This window comes from Pelodiscus sinensis, chromosome 14, assembly GCF_052426305.1.
Source record: "Pelodiscus sinensis isolate ZL-2025 chromosome 14, ASM5242630v1, whole genome shotgun sequence".
Classification (NCBI taxonomy): Eukaryota; Metazoa; Chordata; order Testudines; family Trionychidae; genus Pelodiscus; species Pelodiscus sinensis.
In genome coordinates this window covers 10,363,423-10,386,989 of record NC_143065.1, presented here as the reverse complement: position 1 = coordinate 10,386,989, position 23,567 = coordinate 10,363,423, and the positions used below count along the sequence as shown (strand labels likewise).

At 45.8% G+C, this 23,567-nt stretch overlaps 1 protein-coding gene across 1 annotated transcript in view; it reads right to left on the bottom strand.

The window, feature by feature from the left end:
* The window catches only part of SORD (sorbitol dehydrogenase), a 42,157-nt gene extending 37,068 nt beyond the window's left edge, over positions 1-5,089 (bottom strand). Inside the window, exon 1 of the mRNA XM_075897471.2 lies at positions 4,939-5,089. Coding sequence (XP_075753586.1) covers positions 4,939-5,001 — 63 coding nt within the window. The 5' untranslated portion in view covers positions 5,002-5,089. The remainder of the gene's footprint in view (positions 1-4,938) is intronic.
* Between the last annotated feature and the right edge of the window lie 18,478 nt (positions 5,090-23,567).

Sequence of the window (23,567 nt, the reverse complement as noted above, 5' to 3'; positions counted from 1 at the left end):
AAACTCTTCATTATGAGGCTACAGAGAAAACAGTGGACTTACCACAAAGACCACCTTGTGTCTGACACACATGTATAGAGATCAATTACAAATATTACCAGAAAGAAGAGACTCTATGGCCGTGGTCCCCAATATTTCCAATGTCACAATGAAGAAGCTACTGATACTTGCACAAAGCTTGAGTTACCCACACATTGCAGGAAAAACACTCCAGCATGCAAAGCATTGTTCAAACAATTTCATTGTCACATGGCATAACGAAGCTTCTGCCCTGCATTTCTCAGTGGTGCTTCTCTGTAATTCCCAAGACTTCTGCAAAATTCTGTTTCTATGCTTGCTGCTGGGAACAGACTCATTGTATACTACACAGAGATGTGTTCCTATCTCTCAGACCACTAACAACCACCAGACAGCTAGGTTTTCTTGCCCTTTCAGGATGCAAGACAAAATTTTCTCACTGGAAGACATCTGATTCGGCCTCCAAAGAATCGCTCTCACTTTGAAGGTACTTGGAATGTCTGGGACAGTCTCTGATGAGGTTATAAATGCACTGGATGTGTTCATATCAGGTTTACAATTTGAGATAAATATTAAGGCACTTGCAGAGCCACACTAGTGGCTGTTTACAAGAAGCTGACAAACCTAGAAATGCCACCAACAAAATTGTCAAGCAATGTAATAGTGTCAGGATGATTGAGCCCATTCAACACTATCCCCTACGCTCAAGCATGCATGTTCACATCAATCCTAATCAAATGCTTGGCTACGTCTACACTGGCCCCTTTTTCGGAAGGGGCATGCTAATTTTGAAAGTGGGAATAGGGAAATCCGCGGGGGATTTAAATATCCCCCGCAGATTTAAATAAACATTTGAAGTAGGAATAAGAGATCCTCCGGAATAGGGCTTTATTCCGGAGGATCGGGCCAGTCAAGGCGCTTTTTTTCCAGCTTTTCCCCAAGCCGGAAAAAAAGCGGCAGACATATTTATTTAAATCCATGGGGGATATTTAAATCCCCCACGGATTTCCCTATTCCCACTTTCAAAATTAGTATGCCCCTTCCGAAAAAGGGGCCAGTGTAGACGTAGCCAAGCTTATGTGCAAAGCCCAGACGCTCACCACCCTGCAAATGGCTGGCCAGCAGCCTGCCCTGAATGGTGATGTGTGCTTGAGGCACAGACAAGGGTCAGTGTGACAATGTGTCTAGCAATGGTGCTCTAGACAGAGATAGCACCGATGTCTTTCATGGATAATTTTTTTCAATCCTATAGGTCAAGACTAACTTCCCTAGAAATACAGTACGAAACCTCAATGTCTTTTTTATGTTGCAATATTAGAGACAATTTTGATTTTTAAACATTTAATTGAATGTATATCTATATAACATAAGTCTTCTAAGTTGATCATGTTTGGTAACATTGCGGGAGGAAGGATTTTCAAATGAAACCCAATTCAATCCTTTTCTGACAATATTGTATTATCAACTGGAGGTCCTCAAAGCTGTGACCCAGGGAAGAGGGTAGTAAGTCCTCCATCCCACTCCGCAGAGGGTGACACCACTGAAATTATGTTTCTGTAAGTTTATATAAATAAAATCATATATATCCCTTACCTTTCTATCATTAACTTGCCCATGAAATGAGATGTTGCTACATCACTATTACCAGATTCAAATGTTCACCTGCTTCTGTATCTCTCTCAGTCATTACACTGCCAGTCATTGTTAAAATAAGCACTTAAAGAACAACATTACATATGGACAGTATGTGGCCAAATTCTGCCTGTTGATAAGGAAGTGGAGCCTATGTCTGAGTGCCACAAGCTCTATGAAATTTTTAGTGCACGGGATTTTATTTCTTACTCAGAATTCCTGCTCAGGACTCAGCCAGAGTGAGCCAAAAGCTTTTTTAAAAGGCCTTTTTGAGTTATCCACATGCACAGAAACCATTTAATAAATGTGTGAATGGGTGAAACACAGTTTTTACAACCTCAGCTTTTTGGAAAAGTTGTGTGTGAAAATAACAGCTTGCAATGAAAGCACCATGTGTAAAAAGGATAATGAAGCTCACAGTACTGAAAGTGACAAGTAGTCCTGTAACACATTAGAGACTATATATATATATATATATATATACACACACACACATATACACATACACACACACAGTATCATGAACTTTTGTGGGCAAAACCCACTTCATGATACTATATATTTATTGTTAGTCACTACAGTGCTACAAGACTACTCATTTTTAAAAGTTACAGACTAACACGGTTACCCCTCTGAGACTTTGGTACTGAAAGTTGAGTATCTAACAGCATCCTAAAAAAATGCACTCCTTTGTTCATTCGGGAGCTCAAAGAAGAATGATGAAAATGATCATGGGCCCGGAAAACCTCTCATATTGAGAGACTGAAGAGATTGGTTGTGACTATTTTCTGCCACTATTTGATCTGAGGAAGTGAGTCTGGCCCACGAAAGCTCATCATCTAATAAACCATCTTGTTAGTCTTTAAAGTGCTACATAGTCCTGTATTTTGAAGAGATTAAGACTTTTACCTTAGAGAGGAGACAAATAAAAGGGACATGATGATTGTGACAGAGGGGATTTAAATTTGCCATTTTTAATGTAATTGAAAAACTACTAAAAGCATGTAAATACTATAAATATTGCTTATTATTTGCACAATAGCACCTAGGAGCCCCAGGTGTGAATCAGGACAGTGTCTGACTGTCCAAAAAAAAAAAAAAAAAGGATGGTGGAACTCTCTGCCACAGGAAGTCATTAAGGTTAAGAGCTTAATGAGATTATATGAATAATAAGGATATCTAGTTATTACAGTTAATTCTACCAAATATTTTGAAAGCAATATTAAACCCTATGTTTTGGGGCTTAAACCAATCTCTATTAGAGATCATGAGATCTGAAGTGGGCACAACCTCTGCCTTTGTCAGCGTCAGGATACCGGACTAGATGAACCTTGGGTGTGATTAGTACAGCTATTCCTATGTTTCTATTTAGAAAGCCGTACATTATATGTGCATTAAATGCACATTATTATAAGGGTTGCTTTTATTACTGTTTTGGCAGATGTTACTACCAGCTGCGAGCCACCCATTGTAGGCAACACTGCTCGCTGTGGACACACTTTGTTTGAGCTGTGCAAGAGTGATAAAAATAAACTGAGCTACAAGTGAACAAAGTCCATATTTAATCACAAGCACCTGCCAGATAAAAACTATTTTCTGTGGCTACCTCATTGCTTATCCAAAGTCCATTAAGACACAGGCCTTGATTTTCAGAAGTGGCTTCTTATTTGGCATCTTCCAAATGTGTAAAGGCAAATACCTGTACACACAACAGATGTCTAGCTTCCTGACTGAACATAAAAATCTCTGCAGCCAGAAAACTGCAGGTTGAAGAATTTATGGGAGGGCCCTGAGTCCTTTAAATCCTGAGGAGGTACAAAACAGCCTTGCTGAAGCCCAGAAAGACTTACACCTCCTCCACTTAATTCTAGCAGGTCATTTGATACTGTGCCACATGAAATCACAGTGTAAATGAATGCCAACTGGCCTAGACAGAAATAGTCATGTGAAAACGGGCTGAAGGACAGTAACAACGGGAAATAATTAACAGGAACTGGAATAGCTGGCGTTTAATCTGGGCTAGGCTGATTCTTACTAAACTGTGTCATCAGTGAGCTGAAACTTCATTAAATGAAATATGCGGAAACCCTGAAGAAAGCAATATAAACAATCAGGGAGCTGGAGGAAAAATAGTTAACTGCTTATCTAAGGAATGACTAGGAAGAGGGGCAAGGGAGACATAATAATATACTGATGTTTGAGGAAAAGGAATTATTTAGGCTTTGTCTATACTACACTGCTTTTAGCTACATGGTCATGTCCACATGTCCTTATCTATAAGCTGTGCAGTGTAAACACTGTTGGCACTTTTGCTGACAAAATACTTCCATCCCTTAAAAGTGAGGTTTATGTTGTCAACAGGAGAGCAATCCTGCTGGCACGGCACCCCTTACACTTGCATTGGCTGCAGCAAAATGTTTGTAGCTCTGCAGGCAGAGGCGGACATTTTAGCACCTGTGAACAACAAAAGTTTTGTCATTCAATTGTAATTGTAAATGTCGATATAGCTGTAGGTCTATGCAATTTACATTATACATAAGTGCTGGAAGAGCTCTCTGATAGAGCTAGCATGTATCTTCCACTTAAGTGTACACAAAGTCTCATAGTGGAATACACACAAGATTCTAAGCAGGAAGACTCAGGATGAAATTAACTAAAGATGAATTTAAGTCAAATAGCAGAAGCTTCTTGCCAGAGAAATGCACTAGATGTGAAAACATTTCCACAGGTAAGGGCAGGGAGCCTCACCATGGAAACCCGAGTGGCAAAAACACCAGAAATGCTCTGTGGGAATAAATCCTGCCCTGGCCCTGAGCCTGGAGACACCCAATTGGGTTTTGTACCTGAGATTTCTATGATCCAGGCAGATTCTGGCCTGGCTAACCTGGGGGCTGCACATTGCACAGAAACCCCCTGAACCCCAAGAGCTGTGCCCCCCAAACCCCCTGAACCCCAAGAGCTGTGACCCCCAAGCCCCCAGAACCCCAAGAGCTGTGGCCCCCAAACCCCCTGAACCCCAAGAGCTGTGACCCCCCAAACCCCCTGAACCCCAAGAGCTGTGCCCCCCAAGCCCCCTGAACCCCAAGAGCTGTGCCCCCACCCCCTGGCCCCCCAAACCCCCTGAACCCCAAGAGCTGTGCCCCCCAAGCCCCCTGAACCCCAAGAGCTGTGACCCCCCAAACCCCTCCGAAAACTGTCCCCCCCCCCCGGAGCAATGATCGCCCCTCGGGGCGGTGCCCTGCTGGGATCCCCTCCCCCGCCGCCTGTAGCGGGGCGGGGCGGCCGTACCAGGCGCAGGTCGCCGGCCCCGTGCACCACCACCGACAGGTTCTCCTCGCGTGGCTCCGCCATCCTGCCCCTGCCGCCGCCGCGCGCGCCGCTCCTCCCTCCGCAACGGCCGCCCCCCGGCGCGCGCAGGTGCACGAGGCGCCCCGCGCGGGGGGTGGGAGGAGCGCGCGCTGCAGGGAGCCGGCGGCACTTTGGCTCCCGGGTCCAAGGGCCGGCGGCAGGACGGGTCGCGCGCCGCGCAGGGCCTTGGTTCGGGGGGCTTTCACCGGGATTCCAGGCGTCTCTGGCAGGCTGCTGAGTGGTCGGTCCTAGGCCGGCCTCTGTGGCAAGCGGGGGAGGGGCAGAGAAGGGGGGGCTGGGGTAGCAATGCGGGGCTGGGGCAGTCACCCTCAGCGCCGCCCCGAGCACCCCCTGCTGCGCCCCTCTTCACCCTGCCTGCAGCCTTCTGGCGAGCCCCAGGCCTTGGGAATCACTGGGCGCTGGGGCACCTGCTCCCTTAGCCCCTGGCAGCGGGCCTGCCGCCAGTCGTTTAGGTTTTAAATGTTAATATCTTGGGGAAGGGTTTCTTTAGCAATAACGGTGCCTGGCTTAACCTCTCAGGCTGCAGCAGAGCCACAAAGTAGGACTAAATGGCAAACTCTGCAGAGGGAGGCAGGGCCGGATTAAGGGGGGGGGCTAGCCAGGCCGGGGTGCCCGCCTATGGGGGGCACCTGATGGTAGTTGTAAGGGGTGCAATGCGCCGGGGCCGTGCATGTGTCGTGCGCCCGCTGCCCGGGGCGCCAGTATTGCTGGAGCCAGCACTGGAAGGAGGGAGGGAGAGACCTGGGTTCTAGTTCTGCTCTGTGAGGGGAGCACAAGGACAGATACAACTGGTTTCCATGTAAGAACATCAGAAGGGCCAGTTTGGGTCAGATCAAAGTTCCCTCTAGCCCAGTATCTTGTCTTCCTAGAGTAGCAAATGCCAGCTGCTTCAGAGGGAATGAAGGCAACAGGCAATCGCTGAGTGATTCATCCCACCACCTATTCCCAGCTTCTGGTCAAACAGAGGTGAGGGATCTGCAGAAGATGGTGTTGGATCTTTGCCCACAGTGGCTAATAACTCTGTTATAGTCTTGGCCTTCACAACAGCCTCTGGCAGAGTGTTCCACCAGTTGACTGTACGTTGTGTGAAGAAACACTTCTTTGTTTTAAACCTTTTGCCTATTAATTTCATTTGGTGACCCCAAGTTCTTGTATTATGGAAAGGAGTAAATAACTTTTTCTTATTCACTTTTGCCACACCAGTCATGATTTTATAGACCTCTGTCACATCCTCCCTGTCATCTCTTTCCTGAAAAGGCCCAGTCTTTTTAATCTCTCCTCCCCCCTTCCATTTCCCTAATTATTTTTGTTGCCCCTTTCTAACTCTTTCCCAATGCCAAGATACCATTTTTGAGATGAGACAGCCATATTTGCACTCACTATTCAAAATGTGGGCATACCATAGATTTATATAGAAGTGATAAGATATTCATTGTCTTCTTATCCAACCTTTTATAATGATTCCCACCTTTCTGTTTGCTTTTTTGACTGTCGCTGCACATTAAGTGGATGTTTTCAGAGAACTATCCACAATGACTCTAAGATCTCTTTCTTGAGTGGTTATAGCTAAATTAGTCCCCATTATTTTGTATGTATAGTTGGGGTTATTTTTTTCCAATGTGCATGACTTTGCATTTATCAATATTAAAATTCATTTGCCATTTTGTTGCTCAATCACTTAGTTTTGTGAGATCCTTTTCAAGCTCTTCACAGTCTGTTTTGGTCTTAACTGTCTTTAGCAGTTTAGTATGATCTGCAAATTTTGCCACCTCAGTGTTTACCCCTTTCTCCAGATCATTTAGAAATATGTTGAATAGTATTGGTCCCACTATGGACCCTTGGGGGGGAACACTAGTTTCCTCTTTCCAGTCTGAAAACTGACCATTTATTCCTACTCTTTGTTTCCTATCCTTTAATCAGTTATCAGTCCATGAGAGGGTCTTCCCTCTTATCCTATGGTAGCTTACTTTTCTTAAAAGCCTTTAGTGAGGGACCTTGACAAAGACTTTCTGAAAATGTAAGTACACAATATCCAGGGGCGGCCCATCCATATAGGTAAACTAGGCGGTCGCCTAGGGTGCCAAGTTAAATGGGGCACCAAATGGTGGCGCAATATTATTGAGGAGTTTGGAGGTGGGGGTGCCGATTGCATGGTTTGCCTAGGGCGCCAGTTGCTGGCAGCTATTCTAGGGCTGCCCCTGACAGTATCTACTGGATCTCCCTTGTCCACATGCTTGTTGACCCCCTCAAAGAATTCTAGTAGATGGGTAACGCGTGATTTCCATTTACCAAAGCCATATTGACTCTTCCCCAACAACTTATATTCATCTATGTGTCTGACAATTCTGTTCTTTACTAAATTGCAACCAGTTTGCCCAGTACTGAGGTTAGACTTATCGGCCTGTGATTGCCAGGTCCACCTTTCGAGACCATTTTAAAAATTTGCATCACATTACCAATCCTCCAATCATTTGGTACAGAAGCTGATTAAAAGGGCAGGTTACACAGTTAGTAGTTCTGTAATTTCACATTTGAGTTTCTGTGACACTTCAATCTGGGATAGTTTCTCAGATTTGTCACCTAGAAAGAATGGCTCAGGTTTGGAAACCTCTCTCTCATCCTTTGCTGTGCAGACAGATACAAAGAATTCATTTAGTTTCTCTGCAATTACTTTATATCTTTTGAGTCTCCTTTAGCATCTCAGTTGTCAAGTGGCTCCACTCATTGTTTAGCAGGCTTCCTGCTTCTGATGTACTTACAAAATTGCTATTACTTTTTGAATTTTTGGCTAGCAGTTCTTCAAATTATTTTTTGGCCTTCTTAATTATGTTTTTACACTTAATTTGCCAGAGGTGATATACTCCTTTCTATTTTCCTTACTAAGTTTTAACTTCCACTTTTTAAACTATGCCATTTTATCGCTCACTGCTTCTTTTACTTTGCTGTTAAGCCACAGCTGCAGTTTTTTGGTTCTCTATGTTTTTTATCTTGGGGTATACATTCGAGTTGAGCTTCTCCTATGGTGTCTTTGAAAAGTTTCCATGCAGCTTGCAGAGATTTCACTTTTGACACTGTACCTCTTAATTTCTGTTTAATTAACCTTATTTTTGTGTAGTTCACTTTTCTGAAATTAAATGCCACAGTGTTGGGCTGTTGGGATGTTAAATTTAATTATGGTCACCATTTCCAATTCATCTCTTGGACCAGATCCTGCATGCTAGGACTAAATCAAGAATTGCCTCTCTTCTTGTGGATATCAGAACCAGCTGCTTTACTGGCTTCTCCCCAAAGCTATACATAAAAGTCTATCAAGATGTCTTGTAAGATCCACAGCTTTATATCAGGCAGGCAAATCACCATGTGGTTCATCTGGTCATCACAAACCCAGCTGTCTATGTTTCTGATGATTGAATCCTCCATTAACACCTGTTTTTCCCTAATAACTGGAGTTTCCTCCCCTAGAGAGGTATCCTCAGTGCAAGAGGATAACTCCCACATCATTTGGAAGGAGGGTCCCAACTATGGGATAATTTCCCTTTGTGCCAGATTGATGTTCTCATTTAGAGATGTTTCCACCATGTTCAGTAGCACAAAAGGCTGCCTGACTGGAGGTGGGACCATTCTGTTGTGTCCCAGAAATTCTCATCTAAGTACCTGTTTGCCTCTCTTAGTTCCTCCAGGTCAGCCTCCCTGGTCTCCAATGCTTGTGGTCTCTGAAGGCCAGGAGCTCCTTACACATATACCCTCTGCTCTGAGGGCATGAAGTCATACATCCTATACTGGGTGCAATAAACTGGATAGACCTCATTCTGTTGGTGGGCTTCTGCCTGGATTCTCTTTTTACTCAGAGCTTATTCCTTTCTTTGTTTTTAAAAATCAGGTGGTTTTTTTTGTTTAAAGACTAAGTGTACCTAGCCCCACCCAAACTCTGTCTAAACTCCCTTGCAAAACTCTCCTATTAGCCAACTCTTTGTTTCCTCTCTTTTGACTGGAGTACCTGACAATGCTTTTAAGACCATCTAATGATCCTTATTTTGCTTTAATGACAAGCCTTTTGTTATCTTAATCACCCTGCCTCTGTTTATAAAGAACTCTCTTCTGCAAAGGCTGTGCTGCTCCCAGAGTCTGAAGTCACATTGCACGCTCAGGCTGGGTTGCAGTTAAGGGCTCCATCTGGGGCTAAGGTGAGTAGACCCCGATTCAAAATTCAGGAGAGGGGACGACAGCTCCCCCAATACCTCTAAATGGTGCCCCAGTGACTGGGCCCCCACATAGGGTGGAGAGAGTAGCTATTCCAGCTTCACTTCTCTGGCCCAGTGTGACTCCCAAGCCGTTGTGACGGAAGAAGATGAGTGCCTCTGGCACATGGTCAGGAGAATACTTTAATAACCACAAGTGGTTGAAAGTGTCAGTGGGTGGAGGGCACTAAACTGGTAAAGGGACCACCAGTAACAGCATCATTCGTTATCCCCCTTCCTTCCTGAACCACTTACCGACAAAACAGCCCCAGAACCCCACAGCTCATGGCAATGGTACATGTATTGCAAATAGGCGAGAGCTACTCTACACACAGCTATTGAAAAACCCTGCTGAACTGAGCCGTAATGGCCCCTTCCAGGCAGTGCATCTCTGTATCACCCATTACAAATACCTGGATCTGCAGATTGCCAAAGTCAAGAGAATAAAAGCAGTGCCTCAGCCTATAAAATACAAAACAATGTTAGAAACATGTAATAATTGTGCAAACATAGTCTCAACGCAATTTTTAATACTGTACCACCTGGTCAGTAAAATGTTATGTATTATTACAGGCAGTCCCCGGGTTACATGGATCCGACTTACATTGGATCCCTACTTACAAACGGGGTGAGGCAACCCCGCATAGCTGCTTCCCCCCAGCAGACCAGGGAGACGCGAAGCTAGCGTCCCCCCCCCAGCAGACCAGGGAGACGCGGAGCGGCTTTTCTCAGCAGACACCTCAGCTTGAGAATAAAGGACTGAGGGAAGTGAGGTGTGGGAGAATAAAACTGAGCTCTGGAGAAATGTTTGGCTAGTTTCCCCTACAATAGGTACCAGTTCCGACTTACATACAAATTCAACTTAAGAACAAACCTACAGTCCCTATCTTGTACGTAACCCGGGGACTGCCTGTATTAGGCTGTTGGTGTAAGAGTATCTTTATATGATATTTCCATGATGGCTAAAAAAGATCTGTCTTGTGCCATGGTAGAGCGATGAAATATTTTGCTGCTGGAAACATTTCAAATTGATTTTTGTTTTGTTTTTGTAGGGAACCTCGTTTCATAGGTTCTGTGTTACAGTCTTAATTGTTTTCATCAGAATGGCTTAACATCTTTCCCTTTTTCTTTTCTAAGAAACATAACAAGGCCCTATTCTAAGAAACATAACAAGGCCCTATTTCTGCTTTCTACAAAAGGAAGTGATAAAGGATCTTCGTCATCACATGCACATCTTTATTACACAGACTTGGAGATGCTGGTTGCCTGTTCAATTGTTTTAAACAGTGTATGTTATCATTAACACACAAATATAGGCCTACAAAAGTTTCGCAACATTTCTGTTGGAACATACTTCCTTGTCTAGTTTAAGAACAGATTTTTTTTCCTCATGCAATCCTAAAAACTGCTGTCCAGAACTAGCAGTGAACCAGATGAAATGATAAAGCACCCCTTGTATACAGTACTATCAAGAACTATTTTTTCTTTAAATGACTGATGTCACCAGCTGCCAGTGGAGAGCTGGATATTGGGTTACGTGTCTGAAAAGAGTATGGTTTCAAGTTGAAATGAATTAAATAAGTAGACCTATATGTGGAAGATCATTCATGTTGAGTTTCTTACAGCATTTATGTTGACATTTATTAAACCAGCAGTGGGCAAAAACCTGAACCAGACAATTTGATAATAAAACACATCAAAAGCACACTGTATAGGTTTTTTTAATGTACTTAATATATTGTTTGATGTACAATAAAAGTACAAAGATAAGCAAAATAGTAAAACAGCTACCTTGCTGCAATTCCCCTTTTCTGCCGTGAAAATGGAAATTCATTTGCACAGTGAATGATGCCAAACTTGAACATCAAGCAGTACATGAATGAGCCATACAAATCAGTTGACCAGCAAAGCCAACTGTGGTTCTATAAGTGTTTGCAGCATATGAATGTAGTTGTTGGATAGTCCTTGATTGGAATCTAAGTAAAAGAATAATTTCCCACTTCAGAAAAACTAAGATTCAGTGGAAATTGCATGCTTTTGTGGAAGTCCTAAACCATAACCTCTGGTTTTAGGCCAGACCTGTGCAGATTTGAAGTGTAGCCAGATAACTTAAATGAGAAAATGCTAAATGGACTGAAAACCCTCAACATAAGTTTCAGTAAATACGAGAAGTCTTGTGACCCCTTAGAGACTAACAAAAATATATATAGTGTCATGAACTTTCATGGGCAAAACCCACTTCTTCAGAGGAGATTCTCTAGGGAAACTAGTAAGCAGGAATTCCTTAATTATAGTATCAGCTATCTAGTGGTCTAAGAGATACTTCATGCCTTCAACATTACTGTAAATATTCTGTACATGAATACTTCATAGGTGAACAACACATTGATTTCCAAAGAACTTATATAGCTTTTGGTGTTTTGAGAGATCGTGAAAACTGTGGTGCTCCGGAATAAAAAATTTTCAGTGCAAAGGAAGACAAACCTTACCTCCTGGGAGCAGGTTCATCTCCACTTGTCCCCTTTTCATGTTTTACTCCTACTTTGTTTTCCTGTGTGGCAGGGGTGGGCAAACTTTTTGACCTGAGGGTCACATCTCAGAATGGAACCGTATGAAGGGCTAGTTGTCGCAGGAGATTGGGGCACGGGGAGGTTCGGAGTACAGAATCCAGGTGGTGCTTACCTAAAGTGGCTCCTAGAAGCAGCAGCTCACCGCCCCACCACCTATGTGGCTTCCATATGGAGGTAGGCCATGCAGCTCTGTTGCTCTGTCCACAGGCTCTGCAACTCCCATTGGCTGCTGTTCCTGGCCAATGGGAGCTGCAGAGCCAGCACTTGTTTCCAGGAGCCCTGAGGAGCTGCTACCCACGTGGAGCAGAATAAGGCAAGCTCAAAATACTGCTCTCTGGTTGGAGCTCAAGGATCACATTAAAAGGTCTGATAGGCTGGATACGGCCCATGGACCATAGTTTGCCCACCACTGCTTTGCAGCATCAGTTCTGGATTCAATCATCAGAGAAGAATATGATACTGCCAAAGGCTGGAGTTCATCCTTTTTGTCATGTTTTATCCTTCCAGATTTACTTTTTCTGGCATTTATCCTGAGTTTTTCAGAGACTACTCTGGTTTTTTTGCATTTAGCCTTTTCTCTCTCAACTTAGGCCAATATAAGGCAACATGTTTAAAAACTGTTGCAGGAATGTAGTTCAACCAGGAATAATTTCACCACATACTCCTTTGCACATAACCCTCTGATTAAGAAACAGCTGAAGTATGATTGTAGAAATACACAGTTTTGCTTCTCTATCAAGACAGCTAGACTTTCCGTGGTCTTTGATTTGTGATCATCTCTTCTGAGTCGAACGCACGTTCTACGTTACCCCTTTATGCAGGATACAATCTCACAGGCATGTAATCAGCTGGGAATTCAATATGATCTGGGTTTAACTCTGTATGCTTGAGTAAGATGATAATTTCCCATGCCGCACCAACCTCTCAACAGTTTTTAGATAGAACGTTTGCGGGAAGTAGAAAGCTGACCCCATTTTGTCCATGTTTACTTCCTTCGGCTTAGTTAGCATACTCAGCACAGAATTCACTCTGACACAGTGACCTTGCTGAGTTTCTGATAAAAAAAAAAAACGAGAAAGGAAGCATGCCATTTTGCCTTTAGTTTTCCCAACATCTCCCTAAATTCCTTTTCATTCTCATACTTTAATAACTGAAGAAGATTGTTGTCAAACTTTCCTGTCCATTTTCCTTCCTTTCTGAGCTAAATCCAGAATTTCATATCTTGTATTGATGATTCCAGCAAACGGCATGTGTTTAACTCAGAATAGCATTTCCTATAGCTTATACAATAGCTGCTTCTCTGTTTTACTGTTGCTGACATGAGATAAGCATTTTGCTAGAAATGAAAAGAATGTCTCATGGACATGGGTTGTTAGCTTGTCATGAATTAGAACAGTTATAGGAATTGCTAGATTTTCTTCAAAAAAGATATGTTCAAATGCTACGGAGGAGACATAAAAGTCCCTAAGCTGAAATCGTGTCAAGTGAAAGAAGTGTAGTTGACTTCAACCTTCTCCAAAAGTCCAATAGTTTCTGGAAGAGCCAGGGTTACAGAGATTGCAGGGACTGGGGAGTACTGACACACCCACCCGCCCAGGGTGCATGAAGTTCATACATACCATGTAAATCACTGTAACTGATTTTTGTTGTGTGCTTTTGGGCAGCATCACAGTCATATGGACAGATGAAGCATCTGCTTGTGCTATTTGTTACTGGTAAATTTAAGCATGTTTCTACTCTGCAGCATTGAACAGTACAGATGAATTGTACAAACAAGGAATATCTGCTCAGATACCCATGAGGCATACAAACTTTAGGTATTTCCGTACTTCCATCAAGAAATTCATACCCGGGTCTGTGAAATACAACTTCATTTATTCTGATCAGTCTACAAAAATATTTTTTCCTTACCAGAGGAGCCCCACATTTGGCAAAAGATGTCTTCTGTGGAGCCATTTGTATTGATTGCACCTCCAGCCATCTCTTGTTATCCTCTTGCTCTTCATAAATATACATGACTAGAAGACGGACCCAGTATTGCTCAAATCCTTCAGGGCAGGGGGCTTAGGGCCTGGGAGGCTGCAGGAGTCAGGGCCGGGGCTGGGGTTGTGGGATGCATGTAGGAGTCTGGGTTGGGGCTGAGGAGGGGCTCGTGTTAAGAGGTAGAAGTACTGGAGTCAAAGCAAGGGGTGCAAGGCTCAGGGCAGGGGGTTGGGAGGTGTGGGAGGGGGGCTCAGGGGAGTGAATGGGGGACTCAGAGTGGGAGCACCTGCTGGCTTCTTCCTGGGGCTGACCCCAGGGAGGCTGGGAGAGCTGTGTGGTCCAGTTGGTGGCTGCTCCCCTGGGACAATTTGGGGTAGTGGGGACCATGCTTCTGGCCACTGGCTGCTCCCTGGGGCTGGGGCGTTTGCTACATCCTTGTGGTCATTCATGAGTATAACTGTCTCTGCTATCACACATCTCCCTTCCATTTGAAGAGAAACAATCGCATTCCAGGCATATCCCATTTTCCTGGCACAACCAAACCCTGACCTTGCTTTAAGTTATGGTGAGAGGTAGCTGCCTACCAAATTTGGTGGTCCTAGCTCTTACTGTTGAGGAGTTCTTGAACAAATGGACATACAGCTGGATGGACAAGCAGATGCACAACTCTCAAATGCATAGTAGAAGAGCTGTACATGTTTTTGGTTTAGAAGCTGGGAGGATTAATATGTTTTTCTTTTATAGGATTTCATAAAATGTACAGTGCTTCCTATGGTGAAAGTGGTCCTAATTTATTCATCTAAACCCGTGATTCTCAACCTTTCCAGACTACTGAACCCTTTCAAGAGTCTGATATGTCTTGTGTACCCCCAAGTTTCACCTCACATAAAAACTACCCACTTACAAACACTGACACAGAAATACAAAAAAGTGTCTCCGCGCTCTATTGCTGAAAAATGGCTTACTTTCTCACTCTCTCATTTTTACCATCTAATTATAAATTAATTGGAATATAAATATTGTACTTGTATTTCAGTGTACCGTATATAGTACAGTACAAACTGAGGAGAGCTGGGTGAAGAGGTGGCGTTTAAAAGAGCAAGAAAGCAGGTACAGTAAAAGTTGTGTTTTCCGGCCCTGTACCAACCGGAAAGCGCTATAAACGAGCATTTCTTGAGAGTCTCTAGTTTACAGTCTGGTTGGTGCAAGGCCAGCAGGTTCCCTCCTTGGCTCCACATGGCTCCCCAGAAATCGTGACCTGCCCTAGACAGAGGAGCGGCCAGAGGGGCTGTGTGCACTTCCCCCTCCCCACCCTGAGTGCTGGCTCTGCAGCTTCCATTGGCCAGGATCTGGGGACAATGGGAGTTGTGGGGGCAACATCTGCAGCCGGAGGCAGTCGGCAGAGCCACTTAGCCATACCTCCATTTAGGAACAGCAGGGAGGGACATGTTGCCATCGGCTCCAGCACCCTGAAACTACTCCTGTGCCTCCTTCCCTGGGTTCCCTCTCATGCCCAAACTCACAGGGCCCACACCCCCAAGCCGCCTCCTGCTCCACACGCAAACTCCCTCTCCTAGCCTGAACCCTCAAGCTTCTACCCCCACCCTTCCTCTTCCCGCCCCTTTCCCAAAGTGTGCCGTGTCATCACTCTCAGAGCCTCAATGCCCCTATGCCCTGTCTTTATGTTGTGCTAATTCTCAGCTGTTCTCAGCCCCAGGAGCATATCAGGTACACAACTGGGCCTTGTCAATACAGGTCTTGATTGTTTATCAGCCTGGCAAAGGTTCTCAGTTAGTGGGAACTTGGCAGTTTTCAGTGTTACTGTGCTCAAGGGGTAACCAAGTATTTCCAAATGTGGTAGATTAAATATTCCAAACATATTAAACTACCCAAGCAAAACCTCAAACAAACAAAACAAGAATTTTAAAAGGAATGTCAACATTTCTGTTTCAGGATATAAGCCAACTGCTAATTAATGGGAGCAGGAAGAAACGTTCCGTGAGGGAAAGTTATTTCATGACCTCTTGCTACAGCATGGCTGTGTCTAGACTGGCCAGTTTTTCCGGAAAATCAGCCGCTTTTCCGGAAAAACTTGCCAGCTGTCTACACTGGCCGCTTGAATTTCCACAAAAGCACTGACTTCCTACTGTAAGAAATCAGTGCTTTTTGCATAAATACTATGCTGCTCCCGTTCGGGCAAAAGTCCCTTTTGCACAAAACTTTTACGCAAAAGGGCCAGTGTAGACAGCTGAGATTTGTTTTCCACAAAAAAGCCCCAATCGCGAAAATGGCGATCGGGGCTTTTTTGCAGAAAAGCGCGTCTAGATTGGCCACGGACACTTTTCCGCAAAAAGTGCTTTTGCGGAAAAGCGTCCGTGCCAATCTGGACGCTCTGTTCCAAAAATGCTTTTAACTGAAAACTTTTCCGTTAAAAACATTTCCGGAAAATCATGCGAGTCTAGACGTAGCCAAGGGGTTTTCAAACGGGGGGGTCATGATCCTCTCAGGGGACATGTGGGGGATCGAAAGCTGTCAACCTCCATTCCAAAATCCACTTCACCTCCTGCGTTTACAGTAGAGCTAAATATATACTAAAACCACTTTTTTTAAGGGAGGTCATACTCAGGAGGCTTGCTGTGTGAAAGAGGTCAGCACCGGTACAAAAGTGGAGAATCACAGTCCTAGAGAGTCCTTACACCGTGCTCTGGGCAATGTCAGATGGAGGATACTGGACTCGACGGAGCATAGGTCTGATCTAGTCTGGCAATTCCTGTGTTCCTGGGAAAAGTCTGATGCAAATAGTTCTTTAAAAAGTTTAAAATTGATCCTTTCACATGTTAAAAAAAAGTTAAAATCTTCCAAGTAACCCAAAGCTTCCCCCACGCATGAGAAATGGCAGCTCGAAAGGACCCTGTGTGAAACCGATTTACAAGAAAAAACGGTGTTCACCCTGACAAGGCTCTTTCACTTGAAGTGCAGCGTTGCTACAAGAATGTGCCAAATTCATGCAAACCTAAGGAGACAATTTCAGTGATAACGGAGGGAGAACATGAGCTCAGCAATCCTGTCTACAGCAGCAGGACTGTTTACGTTTATTTGCTGAACGTGAACTAGATTACACACTCCTGCACTGGCCCCCTGACATCACCAAGCCCCTGTCCTGACTCATGCACCCTGCACACTGCCAGCCCTCTGCCCTGAAGAACCCGTGCAATGCTGGGTAAGTCTGCTAATTGTTAATAAAACCATTATTGAAATATATAGAAATGATGACAACACTACACCACAACCCAAAATCTACCTCCCAATACACCTAGGGAGCTGAATCTTGCCTGCTGTTGGGGTGGGAAGGTCTGGGTTAGTTTACTTAGGAGCTTTTCTTTGTATGCATATTCTGGATGGGTTTAAAATTACAGCAAGCACCCTGCCATGTGTATCTTGAGGTACTTTCTTACTCAATAAAGTAAGTCCTACAGGAAGGCAAGTTTTGCAGGTTACTTGGTTTTGGAGGGATAATGCTGCCCGCTTCTTTGTTTATAATGTCACCCAAAAGTGAGACCGGACAGTCACGTGGCACTCTTGTAGCCACTGTCCCAAGATCGACGAGGAGTCCTGTGGCACCTTATAGACTAACTGAAGTGTAGGAGCATAAGCTTTTGTGGGCAAAGACCCACTTCGTCAGATGCATGTAGTGGAAATTTCCAGAGGCAGGAATAAATATGCAGGCCAGGATCAGGCTGGAGATGATGAGGTGGATCCAATCAAGGAGGATGAGGCCCACTTCTAGCAGCTGATCTGGAGGTGTGAATTCCAAGAGAGCAGAAGCTGCTTTTGTAGTTAGCAAGCCATTCACAGTCTTTGTTTAATCCAGAGTTGATTGTGTCAAACTTAAAGATGAACTGTAGCTCAGCAGTTTCTCTTTGAAGTCTGGTCCTGAAGTTTTTTTGCCTCAGGATAGCTACTTTTAGATCTGCAATTGTGTGTCCAGGAAGATTGAAGTGTTCCCCTACAGGTTTTTGTATGTTGCCATTCCTAATATCAGATTTGTGTCCATTGATTCTTTTACGTAGGGACTGTCCTGTTTGGGCGATGTATATAGCAGTGGGGCATTGTTGGCACATGATGGCATATATTACGTTGTAGATGTGCAGGAGAATGTACCAGTGACAGTATGGCTGATCTGGTTAGGTCATGTGATGGTGTTGCTGGTGTATATATGTGGGCAGAGTTGGCACCGAGGTTTGTTGCAAGGATTGGTTCCTGAGTTCGAGTTATTATGGTGCGGTGTGTAGTTGCTGGTAAGAATATGCTTCAGGTTGGTGGGTTGTCTGTGGGCAAGGACCGGCCTACCTCCCAAGGCCTGTGAAAAATTTCCACTACATGCATCTGACGAAGTGGGTCTTTGCCCACGAAAGCTTATGCTCCTACACTTCAGTTAGTCTATAAGGTGCCACAGGACTCCTCGTCGCTTTTGCAGATTCAGACTAACACGGCTACCCCTCTGATACTTGTCCCAAGATATTTATGTAAAACAGAGCAGGCGGCAAACAGTTCTCCCCCAAGGAGTTCAGTCACACATTTAATTAATGCATTTTTTTAAAATGAGCAGCATCATAATGGACACATATGTCCTCTGGAATGGTGGCTGAAGCATGAAGGGGCATACAAATGTTAAGCATATCTGGCACATAAATACCTTGCAATGCCAGCTACAAAAGTCCCATGCGAACACCTGTGTTCACTTGCAGGGGATATTGTAAGAAAGGCTTTGTTTTCATGACACCATTTTCAGTGACACGGCCGTGTGGGTAAAAGTCAGGCTGCGAAAACTTTGTATGTCTTCATTTTTCTCAAAAAAGTACTTCCACCCTCTACGGGCAAGGTGCAAGTTGTGGACAGGAGAGTGTTCTTGATTGCAACAAGCGGTTCACACTGCCACTTTCCCTAGCAAAAGTTTTGTCTTTTGGGGGGGTGGAGCTAAGCACTTATGACCAGAAAAAGTTTTGTTGTAAACAAAGCCCGAGCAGCAAGCAACATTATCTCCTGTAAATATAAACAAACTTGTCTGGCTTGGCAATTGACTGAACAAGAAGTGAGCGTTAAAAAGCGTTTACATTGATTTTTTGAGTGAAATTATGTCTCAAAAAACAGCTACATTTGGGCTTTCACAATAAAGAGATTGGCCTACAATACTTTTATGAGGGGAACTGAAAAATACTAGTTCTTTTTATTGCCATTTTATAGTGTAATAAAATCACACTATGAAGTGAGGACGGGGCACTTTGTATCGGGGTTGTGGCTGAAGTCAATATACATGAAGTCCCTAACTTACGAACAAGTTGTGTTCCAAATCTTCGTTTGTAAGTCAACTGTTTGGAACTCAGAACATGTTTTCTCAGAGAAACAGTGTTATAAAGTTTCAGAGGGGTAGCTAAGTTAGTCTTTAAAGTGCTACCAGTCTATTTGTTGTTTTAAGTTTTTCCTATTACAGACTAACAAAACATGTAGATAGGATCATGAGCTTCCGTGGGCGCAGCCCACTTCTTCAGATGACCCACATCTGAAGAAGTGGGCTGTGCCCATGAAAACTCATGATACCATATACATGTTTTGTTAGTCTTTAAAGTGCTACCAGGCTATTTAGTATTATAAAGAGTAGTTAGGTTCCCAGGCTAGCCTTTTTAACCCATCAAATATCAGAAATTCTGTCTATTTGCGATAAAAATAGTCAAAATAGATTATTTAACCTTGACTGCTGGTGCTTGAGGAAAGGCAGGTTTAATTAGAGGAGGATGAGGAGGCAGGCAGAGATTCTGCAGGGGACTTATGGGCATCCCATGGTCACTGCCCTACCCCATGGGTTCTGCCCTAGCCCATGCCCCAGTCTGCCTTCCGCCATGGCCTGCACCTAGCCCCTGTTCACCAGGGGGCGACGAGCGGCACACGCGTGGGGTAGAGGACTCTGGAGGAGCGGGGGGCAGCCATGCAGCCGACAGCTGGAGAGAAGCAGCAGTTTCCCTTTCAAAGTGTCGCTTCTCTCCAGCCCCTCCAGAGTCCTCCAGCCAGCATTGCTCTCCACCACCTGTGCCTCTTGCTTGCTCCCCTGGAGCCAGGGTTGTCCTAACCCATACACAGAATACGTAGCTGCGTAGAGCATCCGAAAGTTCGGGGCACCGCTGAATCTTACTGTCCACCCACCCGCCTCTTCCTATCGCTGGCCTGTGGCCCTGCTTCCTCTAATAAGGTTGCCACATTGTTTCAAAAAAAATACCGGACACACTTGACATGACATCACAATCTACATTCCATTTGATTTAGAAAATACCGGACAGTTCTATTGTCTCAGTTCTATTTTCTCAATTTGTTTCCCAAACAGAAAGCTCAAATACTGGACTGTCCAGTTCCAGGGGCGGCCTGTGAGCCTAGGCGAGCTAGGCAGCTGCCTAGGGCACCGCTGGCCCGGGCGCCCAATGATGACGTCACAGGGCGTCGGGGCGCCCTGTGATGATGTCACGACCATTGATGGCCATGCAGGCAGGGGCGCCGATTGCGTCGCCCCGCCTAGGGTGCCAGCTGCTGCAGCCGGCCTTGGGCCGCTCCTGTCCTGTTCAAACCCGGACATCTGGCAACCCTCTTCCTCTGCTTAAAAATGAAAAAGGCAGCCAGACCTATTAGCAGAACTTTGAACCTGTAAAAGAGCCATTCAAGTGGCAATGAAGCCATTTAACAGGCATTTGCCACCCCAGGTATATCCTGATGGTTTCTGAATTTACTGGGTTAGTCGACAGGACCTGAGTTCAAAATATTTTGTTACTGCGCTGCTTAAGGTTATAAAATCACAGCTCTAAAATATCAGCATCCCCCAGCCAGCTTTTGGGCATAGGGCCCCCAGTTTAATAGCATGGCATAGGGTCGCATAAATTCTACAGACGTCCCCGCCCGAGACTGCAGATGAGCTTTTGTTTGTATGTGCAGGTTAGTGAGTCAGATGTGTGTAACTGAGGGTATGTCTACACTACAGCACTAATTCGAACTAACTTAGTTCGAATTAGTTAATTCGAACTAACGCGTCTAGAACTAAAAACTAGTTTGAATTAGTGTTTTGCTAATTCGAACTAGCGCGTCCACACTGATTGGATGCAGGGGGGCATTTAAGGGCGGCTGAAACCGGTTCTGGCAGGGCATCAGGTCAGTAGTTGTTTTGTGTGGCTGCTGTCTGAGGCTATCTGAGGCTCGTGCTTAAAGGGACCCCCCCGGACAGCCAGTTCTCAGCTTTTCCTGCTTCCTTGCCAACCTCGCCGAGGGACAGCAAAGCGTTGGTCTCTGTGCCCATCTGTGTTGGTGCGTCCCTTCGGGGCCGCCGCCGCAGGTGGCAACATGGAGCCAGAGCTCACCCTGCACCTTCTGGTGCACTTACAGGACTTGCTGCTGCAAGCCTGCCACCAATGGCTCGAGGCTGCCTGGCACCTCCTGGTGCACGTCAGCCCCCTGCCTCTCCGCCTGGCCGCCCTGGGGGCCGTGGAGGAGCCACGGCAGCGCCCCGGCACCGGCGTGCCCCGCCGCATCTGGCGTCTGGACACCAGCACCGACTGGTGGGACCGCATCGTCCTGGAGCGCTGGGAGGACCGACAGTGGACCCAGAACTTCAGGATGAGGAGGGACACCTTCCTGGAGCTCTGCGAGTGGCTCGCCCCTGCCCTGCGCAGAAGGGACACTCGCATGAGGCCCGCCATCCCCCTCCAGAAGTGGGTGGCCATCGCCCTCTGGAAGCTCTCCACGCCAGACAGCTACCGATCCGTCGGGAACCAGTTCGGCGTGGGGAGATCCACCGTCGGAGCGGTGCTCATGCAGGTATGGTACTCGTCGGCCACTGCCTCTTGCGTCCCCGGGCAGGCTCCTGGGAGCTGCCAGGCTGGTCCTGGGGAGCAGTGGAGGGCTGGGTGGCATCGGGTGGCTGGCTCATTTTGTGGCAGGTGCAGGGTCTGCTGGCTGGGTGCTGGCAGCCTTGCAACTGGCACAAACTGTGTAGCCAGCCCGTGGCCCTTTAAGGGCTCTGGGGCCGGGAGGGGGGCAGACGAGTTTCCCTGGTGTTGGCCAGAGTGGCCACCAGGGCAAGCTGGGAAGGGCTAGCCTCCCACTAGTTCGAATTAAGGGTCTACACAGCCCTTAATTCGAACTAGCTAGTTCGAACTAGGCTTAATCCTCGTAAAATGAGGTTTACCTAGTTTGAACTAAGCACTCCGTTAGTTCGAATTAAGTTCAAACTAACGGAGTGCTAGCGTAGCGCCTATCAAAGTTAGTTTGAACTAACGTCCGTTAGTTCGAACTAACTTTGTAGTGTAGACATACCCTCAGGGAGTGCCTGTATTTGAAAATGTAAACAAACATCCAGAATATTGAATGCATTTTGTCCAGCCAGTCACATGAGTTAACTGTGATTAATCAACAGCCCTAAGTTTTAGGAACACCAGAGTTTCTCAAACATTCCCTCTACCCACACAGTACCTGACTGGCCATGGGCGGTGGTGCCTATTATTTCTGTGGTATTATTCCTTATGCCAGCACAAGCTCCTCAACGGTGGGTAGAGAGGCCTGAGCCTCAGGGGCCGAATCCTGGCAAGCCGGGGGCCACATCCGGCTCCTGGGCCTTAGTCCCCCTGCCCCGCCCGCGTTCTAGAGTCTTGAAAATCTGCGGCTATCCACTTTATACCCACAGGTACCCCACATCCAGAGTTGTGGATGCACATATCTGCCACTCACTTTTGTGGATACAGATGTGGCTACAAATTTTGTATCCACACAGGGCTCCATTTCTGCTATCATTGGAGCAAAAAAAAATTAAAAATTTAAAAAAAATCAAGATTTCCCCTCAATTTATAACAAAAATACTGAAGTGCCCATCAGTGCCTTTGATGTAAATTGAAAATGCAAAAGTATAAGCAATACAACAGCAGCATCTATTGCCCCACACCAGAAAGCCCAGTGGTGGCAGCTAACCCACCGAGACATAGCTTTATCACAGCCCTGCCTCGCAGGAGCGTGGCTAAACAGATGGACCAGGCTACGTCTGTACTGCACAGCAGCCAGCAGACTCCGTGTTTACAAGACAGCGCTTGAGCATCCTCGTTGCATCAGAACCTGGGCCTCCCAGCCATCCCGACATATGCATACACACTCAGACCCTCTGCTTCAGGGAAACTGGTCAATAGGAGCTGAGAGACCAGGGACGGGGGCAGCACACGGAGCCTTCCTCCGCCCCGGTGCCTGGAGCAGAGACACAGGGAGCAGCCAGCTGCTCTGAGCACTCTGGGGTGACAGCAGGCAGGGAGCCTGCCTCCAGGTCCTGGAGAGCTGTTGGCTGGGAGCTACCTAGGTAAGTAAGTGCCTGCCGGTCAGAGCCTACCTCTGACACCCACCCCCTCCTTGCACCCCAACTCCCTGCCCCAGGTCACCACGCAAACCCTCTGCACTCCCCCCTCCCTCAGGTCACAACTCCCTCTTGGACCCTGCACCCCCTCCTATACCGCATCCCCAGGTCAGAATCCTCTCCTGCACCCCAATCCCCTGCCCCAGAACATGATCCCCTCCTTCTCCCAAGCTCCTTTGCAAACCCTGCACCCTCTCCACCACCTGTATGTTTGCTTGTTTTAACCTGTAAATGACTCACTCCTTTTTCCTAATTGTTTGTTACAGGACTGGCTCCAGCTTTGTCCTTGGTGTAAAATCTAGATTACCAGTTGATCTGGGGAAAGTGATG